Raw genomic sequence first — 12,873 nt, 5'->3', positions numbered from 1 at the left:
TTGGATGATTCAGAAAACAGCAGCTATGAGCAACTGGTGATTGGCAGCTTCATCACAAAAATGTGCCTGCTCATGCATCATGTCTTATGCAGAGTTTTCTGGCAAAACATCAAATTACCAGGTGACTCAGCACCCAACAGCCCAGATTTGGTGCCCTGTGACTTCTGGCTTTCCCCAAAAACTAAAATCAACTTTAAGAGGGAAAAAATTTCAGTTCCTCAATGAGATTAAGGAAAATATGATGGGGCAGCTGATGGTGATTGGAGAACTGTGTGAGGTCCCAGGGTGCCTATTTTGAAGGGGACCTAAGTATCATTGTCCTATATACAATGTTTCTTTTTTTTTTTTTTTTTTTTGGCAGAGCCAGGTGAGACTTTATTTTGGGGAAAAAGGAAAACACTTGATTTGGCCTCTAGTCAGGGACATGGGGAAAAGGCAGTAAACTCCCCCACCCCAAGGGCGAGCTGAGGACTGGGTGGGGCTGAGCTTCAGGTGGGCCTCCTGTGCCCTCCGCCCCCCTGCGCAGCAGCAGCTCGGAGCCCGTCAGCAGCAGTCATTCACTTGGGCAGGACATCAGATGACTCAGACACCAGCTTCCCATCGCGGGTCTCAATCTTCTTCACAACCACCGTCTTGGAGGAGCTGGAGCTGGTGCGGCTGAAGGAGCCAGAGCTCCCGCCAGAGCCCAAGCTGGCCTGGAAGCCCATGCCGTAGTTGAGGTTGCTATAAACTGGGCTCAGCGCACCTGAGTAGCCACTGGTGGTCTTGGTATGGATACTCATGTTCTGCATCCCAGACTCCAGCCGGCTCTCCTCGCCCTCCAGCAGCTTGCGGTAGGTGGCGATCTCCACGTCCAGGGCCAGCTTGACGTTCATGAGCTCCTGGTATTCACGCAGCTGCCGGGCCATGTCCTGCTTCGCGGTTCTCAGAGCAGCTTCCAGCTCAGCCACCTTGGCCTGAGCATCCTTGACGGCCAGCTCACCACGCTGCTCGGCGTCAGCTATGGAGGCCTCCAGGGCAGCCCTCTGGCCTTTGAGGCCATCAATCTCAGCCTGGATGCGGCTGATGTTCCGATTCATCTCAGAAATCTCCGTCTTGGTGCGACGCAGGTCATCCCCATGCTTCCCAGCCAATGTCTGCAGCTCTTCATACTTGATCTGGTACATGGTCTCAGCCTCAGCCCGGCTGCGTACTGGGCCTTGACCTCGGCAATGATGCTGTCCAGGTCCAGGGAGCGGCTGTTGTCCATGGACAGCAACACGGACGTGTCGGAGATCTGGGACTGCAGCTCAGGAATCTCCTCCTCATACAGCTGCCTGTAGAAGTTGATCTCATCGGTCAGTCCTTCCCGGCGCGACTCCAGCTCTACCTTGTTCATGTAAGCTACATCTACATCCTTCTTGATGAGGACAAATTCATTCTCCATCTCTGTGCGCTTGTTGCTCTCATCCTCATACTTATTCTTCAAGTCCTCCACCATGCCCTGCATGTTGCCAAACTCTGCCTCCAGTCTCAGTTTCTCCTGGGACAGTGTTTCCAGCTGCCGCCTAAGGTTGTTGATGTAGTTCTCGAACATATTGTCCATGTTACTGCGAGTCGTCTTCTGCTGCTGCAGAAGAGTCCACTTGGTCTCCAGAATCTTATTCTGCTGCTCCAGGCTCCGCACCTTATCGATAAAGGAAGCAAACTTGTTGTTGAGGGTCTTGATCTGCTCCTTCTCCTGGTTGCGCACGGCCTGGATGTTGGGGTCCACCTCCAGCTTCAGGGGGCTGAGCAGGCTCTGGTTCACTTGGACGGCTTTGATGGACCCTATACTCCCCGCTCCGCCGAAACCTCCAGCCAGATTCATGTTGGCGCCCAGGCCAACCCGGTAGGCGCTGCCCACCCAGGAAAAGGCCGAGGAGCTGATGCTGGGCCCACTCGAGTATGAGCGGCTGCTGAAGGCCCGGGGGCCAGAGGTGGACACTTTGTAGGTGGTCTTCTGGGTCATCCTTGTGGACATGGTGGAGGCTGGAGTGGAGGCAAGAAGGCCAAACCAGACAGAGGTTCAAGAAGGAGCCAAAAAGCTGCCTATACAATGTTTCTTGTATCTTCCATAAATGTCTCTATTTTTCAAGTTACATGGCTGGATACCTTCCAGACAGTCCTCGTATGTACTCTTTAATGTAAATTGAATAGAAGAGTACTATAGGAAAAATAAAATAATTTAAAATACTAACCAAAGCATATCTGTCAGATAAAACTAATGTTTACTGCGCTATGTATATAAACTTAAATCTTTAAAGTTTTCTTCAAAGACCTTTTCAAAGTCCTTGTGTTTATACAAACCACCTATTACAAGCTATATTAACCTTTCTACCAGTGTAAACCTTCTAGTTTATGGCACTCCATCCACCTGAATCAAACCCCAAAATTTCCAACAACACCAGTTTGTAATTGTTTTGTTTAAAGCAGATGAACATTCAAAATCAAAATAGACCTTCATCAATTTACTAACTTGATTTAAAAAGAAGCACATGGGGTAGGAATTTTATAAAATGCTTCCATTTGGTGGAATCTTTTCTTAAATCATGAATTGTAATAGTTTTGAGAAAAACCCTGTTGTTTCACAACACAGGTTTAACTGTCATTTTTATTTGCTAAATACTGTACTAGACATTAAAAATAATGATTTGGCCTTCAAGAGATTTAGCTTCTGATGGAAGAAATAAAGAAAAGTAACAAATACTTAAGCTGTTTGATGTTTTAGAAATATCTCATTGAGGTATGAATAAATTAATGAAAACATACATCAGGATACACACTAATCTGATTCAAAGTTGACCGCCCAGTTCTGCTTACTTTCACCGCAATCCCTACTACATTGGTCATGTCATCTATGCCAGCTGACTGCAAAGAATTCCAGCTCTAATTTTTCCTGAGCACCAAACTCATGTATCAAACTGCCTACCATACACTCCTGAAATCCACTCAAACTCCCAGTAGTCAGTGCAGAAGCTCTAATCTCCGCACTCTAGCCTGTTCACTCCTCTATATTTCTTATTTTTTAAAACATAAAAGTTACTTTTCACATCATGTTTATTTCTTATATACTAATTTAATGAGAATCTCCTTAGTTTCTCTGCTTAAAAATACCAAAATGTCTCCCACATGTACATGATTACATCTCTATCTTGTCTGAACCATAAGGTTCTGACTATTCATCCTCTGCCTTCTTGTTCAGCTCTGTGTGGTCTCACACACGAATAAGGTATCATAATTCTCACTCAACTTTGTCTGTGGTCACTGACATTTAATACTACTTACACATGCCCGGAAAGATTAACTACAAAAATCACAAACTACCACAGGAGATTCTGAGTTTTTATTTGTTTTTAAACAGTAACATGGCCTTTAGGAAAAGGTTACAACACAATTTAATATTAGAGATAATTACCCAAGAGTAATTTGTTTCAATATATTAAAAGCTTAGTGGGACACGGTCCATTAAACAACCCTTTTCCTGATTCTAAATGATAACTTCCCATCTGGTAAATTGATTTCATTTTCTTCTTATCCAAGTTTATGTATTCTAATACTGTCTGAATGTGCCCCCTTATAATTCTACAATATATATTTAACTAGACCAGCCCCTCACTGACAGGAGCCAATAAAGACGAGAATTTGCAAAAGGCAAAATTTGGGGCTAATTGTTATTTTCCATAGGGGATCATATAAAGACATTTTGCTTGATATAAGTGGTTTTCTTCCCTCTTTAGGTCACCTGAAGAGCATTTGTTGGTTCATATATTTGATATGTAAGCCAGAAAGAAGAAACTCTGTGTTTTAAATAACAACCTTGAACAGTGTTCAATCCAGAAAAAGACCAACTCTGCTGTTTAGAGTCTTTTGGCATACTAACTAAGCACATAGTTCCATCTCCTAGATGCCTTAGGCATTTCTGTAACAATAAGGTGTTGCTTTGAAAACTAGACATTATCTTAGGTTCCCTGAGGCCTAACAAGACTCTGGTGGTCACATTTTAGAAATAATCAGGGTGTCCCAAAAAGTCCATAATGTAAGAGTAACTAGAATTAGAAGGCTGCATCTATTATGATGGCTGAATATCTCATATTTTGATTTGTTTGTCTTTTCTCTCTTTACTCCTCTCTTTCTTTCCCTCTTTAGAGTTTACTATTAAAAATTTTATATTTTTAAAATTGAGATTTAGATCCTTTATCTCATTTTTCATTTTGAAATAATTCAAGCACACAGAATTTTGTTGAGAGTAATACGTTTAAGTTGTAATCCAATGCCCAAGTTCATAAATGTTAAATTTAAATATACTAATTTCTACAAATATATGCAATATAAATATAATATTGGGTTTATATATGTTTATAAAGAAATAAAACTATTCAAACAATTGTCACTCCTGTATTCTTAGAGGAAAATCTATTTTGAATTTGATGCTTAACTTTTCCAGAAATGTTTTATTTTTTCTACTTATATATGAATGTATATATACATAAGCAATATCATATTTCTTTAAACTTGATATACCCAGTATAATTCTGTTTGCATGCCTACACTACTTGATTCTATATTCCTGCAACATTATGTTCCTGAATCTTTTCTATGCTGATGCATGCAGATCTTTTTTTTTCTTCATTTAAACTTCTGTATCCATTAAGTCACTATACTTCAATTTATCCATTGTCTTTTTGCAGAACACATAAATTGCTTTTTTTCTATTATAATTAATCCTACAATAAATACTTTTTAAAATGTCTATTATTACACACACGGTGAGGTTATCAAGGGTATATACTTGTGAAAAGCTGGTTCTTGGAGTGTGTGCATTTTAAACTTCATTGGATATTGCCAAGTTCATCTCTAATATGTGTGTTTATACCACTATATACACAAAGGAAAAGTATGTGAAATCCTGAAACTAACAATACATTATTTGCAGCTTCATCTTCCTGGGCAAGTTTTTGGACTACTAAGTAAGATTAATGCAGATAAGTTGTATGGTTACAAATACTTTGATTGTCAACATAAATGTTAAACTCTTATTTTTTTTTAGTCCTGGATATCCTTCATGTATCTTTCTATATTCAAACAATATAACTGGAATTTTCTCAATTATTAATCTTGTGTTGTATTTTATTTAAAGTAACAGGTTGGACATGATCTACGACCAGAGAATACCCTTTATGAAAAAAATTTTTTTCTCTTAAGGAGTATGCTTTACTGTAAACTCTCATGTTTGAAGCTTATAAGAACTCTCAGAAAATTTAACATGTCTTTGTGGAATATCTCTGTAAGTTATTTCATTGTCAGGTTTTGGGAGATGTTATAAAAACATCCGTCAATACAAACTATCCTTCATATTGTTATCATAGAGTGCTGGGGAGTCTCCCCCATTGGCCAAGATGGTGGCAGGGGGAGTTCATACCCTGATCACGGGTGCACAATGCTAGAAATATGAATGGACAATGCCCCGAGCATGCCAATGTTAACAAGATAATTGGATACGGAATAAAAAGCCCTCCCCTCCTTATCCTTATAAGAACTGCGGAGGTGCTCTGATTGGTGTGGCTCAGTTGATTGGGCATCATCCTGCAAAACAAAAGGTCACCGGTTTGATCTTGTCAGGTCACATGTTTGTGTTGCGGGTTTTTTACCTAAATCTGGGCACTAGGCAACCTATTGATGTTTCTTTTCTCTCCCTCTTTTTCTCCTCCCCTTCCCCTCACTCTAAAAATAAATAAATTATATATATATATATAGACATATTTTTAAAGAACTGTGAGCTTGAGCAGGAAGACAAGATTGTTTTTGTGACAGGAGTTCACCATTCTCCCATGTTATGTGGCACCTGAATAAAACTTCATTCCTTTTGCACCAGCACCTGATTCATGAGTTTGGCTTTTGTGGATGCAGGCAACCATTTTGTTTAGTTACAATGTGTGTACAAAGTTGGCAAGAAATATAATTTTCTCTAGAAGAAATTTAAGAAATGTCTTTATAAAGCAAACAAAACTCTCTGCTTACTCCTTTAATAAATTATACTCACACAACTAAACGTATAGATGAGTACTTTAAAATTTCACATACAGGACTGCAAGTATTAAAAGTACTAGTTACTTATGGTAACAATGTTCTTCTCAGTCCACAAAAGTCTAAATTTAAATCACAGTAAAGTTTAACTATATAGTTGTATTAATTAGGGAGAGCTACTTATTCTTTTTTTTTTTTTTTTTTTGGTTATTCAATTACAGTTGTCCCATTTTTTCCCCCATTGCTCCCCGCTCCCAGCCCATCCCCTCTCCCACAATTATATCCCTCCCCGTTGTCCATATCCATGAGTCATTCATATACGTTCCTTGACTAGACCCTTCCCTTACTTATCCCCCTTCTCTCCCCCCTACTGACTACTATTCCAGTCTTTGCCTATTTAGTTCGTTTGTTTGTGTTGCTCTTTAGTTTCCTGTATTGGGTGATATCATATGGTATTTTGCTTTCTTTGCCTGGCTTATTTCACTAAGCATAATTCTCTCTAGTTCCACCCATGTTGTCGCAAATGGCAGGAGTTCCTTCTTTCTTTCTGCTACATAGTATTCCATTGTGTAGATTTACCACAGTTTTTTGATCCACTCATCTACAGATGGGCACTTAGGCTGTTTCCATCACTTAGCTATTGTAAACAGGGCTGCTATGAACATTACTTATTCTTTTTTCTTTTTTCAAAAGGGAAAGTATTGTAAACTTACAATGCAGAATATATCTACTGATAATTGTCAGAAAATATTTTCTTTGGTATCTGAGTCAGTGCCATTTTATGTATAAAATGTGGTTGCCAGGTTCAGGGGTGTGAAAACACTTGCACACAAACCCACATTCTGTTCATCTCCACAGAATACTAATGTTTGTGTTTTATTATAATACAACCAAAATATACATTTAACAAATTTCAATTATTTTAGAAGACTACATTTCTCTCAAAATAGCAAATCTATAAGTTCAAAATTGATTGCTAAGCACTTACAATACCAGCATTAAGTTACACAATTAGCTGACATATTTTTTGCCCTTTCCCAAAAAATCACCTATAGTAAAATTACCATAAATACTTTATAATACAAAATATTTAACTGAGAAGTATAAGTCATGTACATGTTCCTGCCTTTGCACTGTCGATATGTAGAATCTTGGAATTTTATATCTTATTTTTTAATCTCACATGTAAGTTAAATTATTTAACTATTGTGGTCTTCTGTGAGAAAAATACATCTTTCTATAAAAAAATTAAAATATCTCCTTTTTTTTCCTAAACTATCCATTTCCAAAAAGGTGAATAAATCCTAATACATTGTCTAAGTGAAATGTAACATTCTAAATGGAGGTTATTTCAGTTTTTAATTCCATTTGTATTAATGATATCAATAAAATATATATATAGTTAAAATATCAGTATTAAATGAATGCTTTTGTTCAATTTAATATCTTGTGGACATCCAGATGATAAAAAATTGTTCTTAAAACTTAACTTTGATAATGTTGAAAAGGAGACACTGGCCACCACAAACTAATTTTTTTGTTTGTGTAGACTGTACAATCCAGCAGGAACAAAACTTAATAGCATATGAAGGACCAAAATATAGACCAAAGGTAACTGAGATTTTGTGTTAATAATAGTTCTACTACCACGGCTTTTGCGAATTTCTAAATTTCTCTATGACTATTTTTCCTTCTCTTAAATAATTTGGTTTTCAAAAAGTTTCAACAATGTGAATTTAGTGTTTGGAGCTCTTTTGGGGTGAGGGAAGGGTTCAGCATAAATTAATTACTCAACAATCTGTTTTTAAACAAACTCTTTAAATTCCCAATTAACTGAATGTAAATGAATGCAGCCAGGCAGGATTCCATGTAGCAGCACACATAGCTGCAATGAAATGCAGGAGAGAATATGCAAGTAAACGACATAAGTATTCAAAACAGGGAAGGAAAATATGAATCCAGGAATAAACATAGACATTTCAAGACATCTCCATAGAGAGCAAATGTATTGGAAGTATTAATTTTAATTTTATTTTTTTACTATTTCAAGGAGAGTTCAGTAAAACCTTCATCATATATACATATGGTATGTGTGTGGAAGTATATATTGTATATTGTGTCTTGCCTTACAGTTAATATATTCACATTGTTCCTCAAATGTTCTAGGCAGTTAAAAGGTTAAAAAACTAAATGTAGCTTAGATGTCCTCTATCATTATAAATACACATAAATCTTTGTCTATATGGTTTTTCAAGGATATGACATTCTATTTTACTAAAAATATTTCAAATATATTTTAAGTAATAATTATAAATTAATAGTTTTAGATCAAAGGAGCCAGAATATTGGCTGTAAATTAAAATACTTTTACAAAATTTTGTTGGAATAACTCTGATAAAAAACAAATGATTTAAAAAATGGCTTAGACATTTATATTTGGGAAAAAATGGAACTCATTTTCGCAAATCAATCCTAATACTTGAGCTTCATGTAATTGTTTCAAAGCCATTCATAATTTGATCATTACTGACATATAAATATGTGGAAATCTTTAAAAAATAAAACATACTCCCACTTATTTGCATTGAGCTTACTATGAGGTTGTGGAATGTTTTAACCCAGCAAATCAATAGTTACAAACACTCTTGTTATGGTATTTAATTAGGAGGCTCACCTATTACAACTATTCTTATGCATTATTTTCTATTATGTTTTAAAAGTGATTTGTTCTTGTTTGCTTTCTTTAAAACCTAAGTTTTTAAGTCCTTATGTTTTCTTATACAGAATCATCTAAAAGAGGTACTGAACCTTATATATTAATGTGACTACTTTGAGACAGGTAAGTGATGCAAGTAAAATGAACATAAGATAGAAAGTTTTGAACATGTTGCCCTCTAATCGCACGTGTTCTCACAGGCTTTTCTTTCAAGACACACAGAATGCATGAGAAATAAGCAATGTCTGCTATTTAGTTTTCTGAAAAACTGCCTTCCATGTGAGGAAGTGGCCAGTTTTTCATTTCACACTAAAAAGGGCGTGAAAAGGCAAAAAAGAAGGCGAAGGGTTTTGTGTTTAAGACGGAAAGGTGAGTCCTGCTTAACCAGGCAGAAAATACACTGTGCACATTTAGAGGTCAAGTCAAACTAGGAATATTAGAAAGTGCTAAGAAAATTATGAAAGATGTTTATGATGTGAGTTTGATTTTTTTTACAGGCAGTAGACTTATTTATTGTTAAATTACTAAAACAATGCTACTTGAATTACAGCACAAAATCTCAGAAATGCAAAAAGATTGTGTGAAAAAAAGATGTCAAAGAGTTAACTTAACCCTTTCCGTTATCAGTTTTGCATTTGTTCTGTTATTTAACAATATATTTCCCTGCTCCCCACCACTAATGTCTACCTAACTCTACCTCTAGGTATGTACATATTGTCTTCTCTAGTCCCTCAAATAAAATCCCATAATCCAATATTCAAGACAATAAAGGCAGTAAATGGAAATAATTTATAGAGTATGATGAATTTTTAGAAAAAAGAAAGTACTGAAATCCCCTTGGTTGTAAATAAATGCATGTTCACTCTTCCCATGATCCTTTAGAAAATTTACTATTTCTCAGACTTTTCCTAGCAGTTTTTTTTATAATCTAAAATTTTTTGAACAGATGGATTATAAATTGGCAGCTACTTATACTCTAGTGAATACAGCTACATTACATTTCACCCACTTTATTTGTGACTGTTCTTCCTTTTTATGGGGATATGAATTTTCCCCCAAGCCAGAATTTATAGCTGTCTTTCCTTCTGTCTCTTAACAAATCCCAGCTGCGTGCCTTCCCATTAGGACGAAGTGTACATCGGGATGTTTCCCTTATTTTATTAAGATGTTTTTCCGTATCTTACTTAAATATTTATTAAACATTCTTTCCCTGTAAAACTCAGCATATACTCTAAAAACACATAATTGAGCACCAAGTTTTCCCTGTGAACCTTTTTCCCCTGGTAAGTCATAAGGAATCCTGGGAGGAACATTAATACCCTCCGGTAAATCAATGCTGTTTTACTAAATAGCCTTTGTGCTCTGGAAAAAAAAATGCACTTCTATAAATTCCTAAACCGTGCGCTGAGATTGAATGGCTCACTGGGAAAGTTCCTGTTGGTATGTGAGCGGTCTGAATTTGAGTCTTCCCTCCAATTCCTTCCACAAGGTAGCCAGTTCTAGAGTGGAATGACATGTCTGTTCATAAGGACATATGGCACAACAGCATGGCAACCTCTGTGCTTAATGGCCATGCAAGGGAAAGGAAGCTCTTCTGCACATTATCAAATGTGATGTTTGCTTAGCTCAATTATGTTTGTGACATCATAAATTCAAAACCTCAGAACATAAAACATTTACAAATGTAAAGTCCCTATTCTGAGGATAATTCTGATACTTTGCAGGAACAAGTTTAGGTCTTGGAGAACTGGTTCAGATGACTTATTTGCCTTATTCACCATACATAGTCTTATCCAGATTATTTTTCTTGTGCCTTAGCAAACCTCCAAGGAAAACTCTAATGAGTTAGTATAAAGCATGTACAAAACAGAAGACAGTACTTTTTCAGGTAAAATATTCTTTTCTTTAAATTAAATAGAAAACTACGTGGCCACCGCTCTAGGCAGCTCATCTCTGTGGTGTCTTCGGTTTCGCTTCTTCTTCAGCTCCTGCATGTGCTTCCACTTCGGGCCGCCCTTGTTCCGCTGTCTCCGCTTCTCCCTGTGCCACATCTGTTCGCAGTACTGGTCGAGGCTGAAGTCTGGGCTGCTGAGGATCTGGATGTAGTCTTTGTATCTCAACCGTGACTCAGCCAACAGATCCTTGACCTGCCCCTCACCATGCTCTGCCCTCTGGGTATTTTCCATCTGTTCATTTTCAATGACATTAAGAGTCAGCTTCACTATGGTGTGGATGAAAGTGTGCTCCTGTGCTTTGCAGTAATACATCCCAGAGTCCTTCTTCTGCAAACTTCGAATCAGTAGCCCATATTCTGTTTTGATGATCCTTTCATCGGGTTTCAACTGCAGAATTGGAAAAATGTAGGTAATAAATTAAAAACAGAGAGGGTTATGAGCAAATGAAAACAGGCTACATAGTTTTACTTAGGTGAACCTAAAAGATATGCTCCCTGTGTCTCTGTCATAAAGCATAATATTTTCAGCCATCGTCAAAGAGTGAAAAAATTCAACTTCAGTAATAGCCCCAAAGATACATGTTAGCATCTTAGGATGACTAACTGAACATTTGGAATACAGTTAGTTTTTCTTCCAGTCCACGGATAGGAATGAAAAGCTGTTAAAAAAAAATTAATGAAGTAAAACTGGAAACTATCAACTGACCACCTTTACAGAGATTTCGGATACCAATTGGTGTGCTAAGAATTTCAGAGCTAGAATGTACAATGACAATCATGCATAGAAAAGTAGCATTGGTGCATGCTACTACTTAATGTAGAATAGAAAACGATTTCAAAAGAAATTTACTCTGTTTTTTAGATATAGCCAAACAAATGATCAGAATAGCATATGGAAACTGTAAGTGGTGACTTGTTAAAAGTCAGGTGGAAAGGCAGGGATAGAGCCCTTTGAATGTTAGAGCTGTAAGTGAGCAGGACCATAGTCAGGAGGTTACCAACATTTAAAGTTGAATTTCTCTTTTTACTCTCGATTGAATTTTGATGCTGTGTGTACATATGATACTTTAGATTATGTCACCTGTGGAAAATATTTGCCACACCTCCATATACTATAACACAGTAATGGGATTTCAAGTATGAGAACACTCAATGAACAAAAAGAGCCTCCCTGAAATGCGATGCTCTTTACCCTTTGAAGCAGTACCACTGAAGGGCAATTCAAACATCTAGGCTTGCCTGGCCCACAATCTGGTGTGAATAGCGAACCTATCTTCAATAAAACTAAAGGCATGTTTACTGACACAAGAGCCCTGTTTCATGTGAAGCATTGTTAAGTGGCTTGGCATTAACTAGAATCACAACAATGAAGAAGTCTGGAAGATTTCCAGTTTACACACCTGCCCCTGTATTGTAGACTTTCAGTGGGTGGAAATCAAGGAGGCTAAAGGTGACTAAATTCAATTTATTCACAGTGAGTGAACTAAACTTTGCATCTTTATGTGAAAAATATGTAGGAAAAATCCCTCCATTCTGGAAATATGAGTCAAGGAAAAGAAACATCTCTGGCTATCAGCCCAGTTAGCTAACAAGTATATGGCCAACCACCCTCTGTGCCAGAGAAGTGCAGCTGGTTGGGTACCACGCAAGGCCAAAGGCAGGTCACAGCTTGGATCCCTGGTTAATGAGGCTGAATGGTCTCCTGGCCTGCCTCACTCTGCACTGAATCCACACCATTAGCGTTTTGTTTGTTTGTTTCCCTTCCTTTGCCCATTTGGTGAGATGTGTATGTAGTATTTTTTCTAAAGAATTTATTCTAGAAGGACTGGACATTTTAAAAAGCTGTTGTAACACAAACTAACCTGGAATTCACTTACATTCCCAGTAACCATAGGAGTCTTGTGCCTAAAATAAATGTCCATTTAAATTAAAAAGGCCAATATGAAATAGAAATATCTATCTCAAATTGAACACACTAAATTTTTTTTATTTTAAATAATTTTACCGTAGAAATACTTTTTAAAAATGTAAATGCATCTTAGAACACAAAACACTGACTCCATAAGCCTAGGTTCTGGTCCTGTCTGCAAGGCTTCCAATGATAACTCATTAATCTTCCTTGCTTGGTCTCCCATTTATCAAGTTGATGACATAGCAT

General features: G+C 37.3%; 1 protein-coding gene and 1 pseudogene across 1 annotated transcript in view; both read right to left on the bottom strand.

Moving 5' to 3' along the window:
* Positions 1-362: 362 nt before the first annotated feature.
* LOC150001635 (keratin, type II cytoskeletal 8 pseudogene) lies at positions 363-2,064 on the bottom strand (annotated as a pseudogene).
* Positions 2,065-10,422: 8,358 nt separating this feature from the next.
* LOC150001634 (semaphorin-3D) overlaps positions 10,423-12,873 on the bottom strand; it is a 204,866-nt gene continuing 202,415 nt past the window's right edge. The window contains exon 18 of the mRNA XM_090287278.1: positions 10,423-11,103. Within this exon, the coding sequence (XP_090143404.1) occupies positions 10,684-11,103 (420 nt within the window). The 3' untranslated portion in view covers positions 10,423-10,683. The remainder of the gene's footprint in view (positions 11,104-12,873) is intronic.

The sequence above is a fragment of the Furipterus horrens genome, unplaced genomic scaffold, assembly GCF_987537825.1.
Source record: "Furipterus horrens unplaced genomic scaffold, mFurHor1.1.pri manual_scaffold_9, whole genome shotgun sequence".
Classification (NCBI taxonomy): Eukaryota; Metazoa; Chordata; class Mammalia; order Chiroptera; family Furipteridae; genus Furipterus; species Furipterus horrens.
The sequence above is the reverse complement of the archived record's forward strand: the minus strand, read 5'-3'. Positions and strand labels throughout refer to the sequence as shown.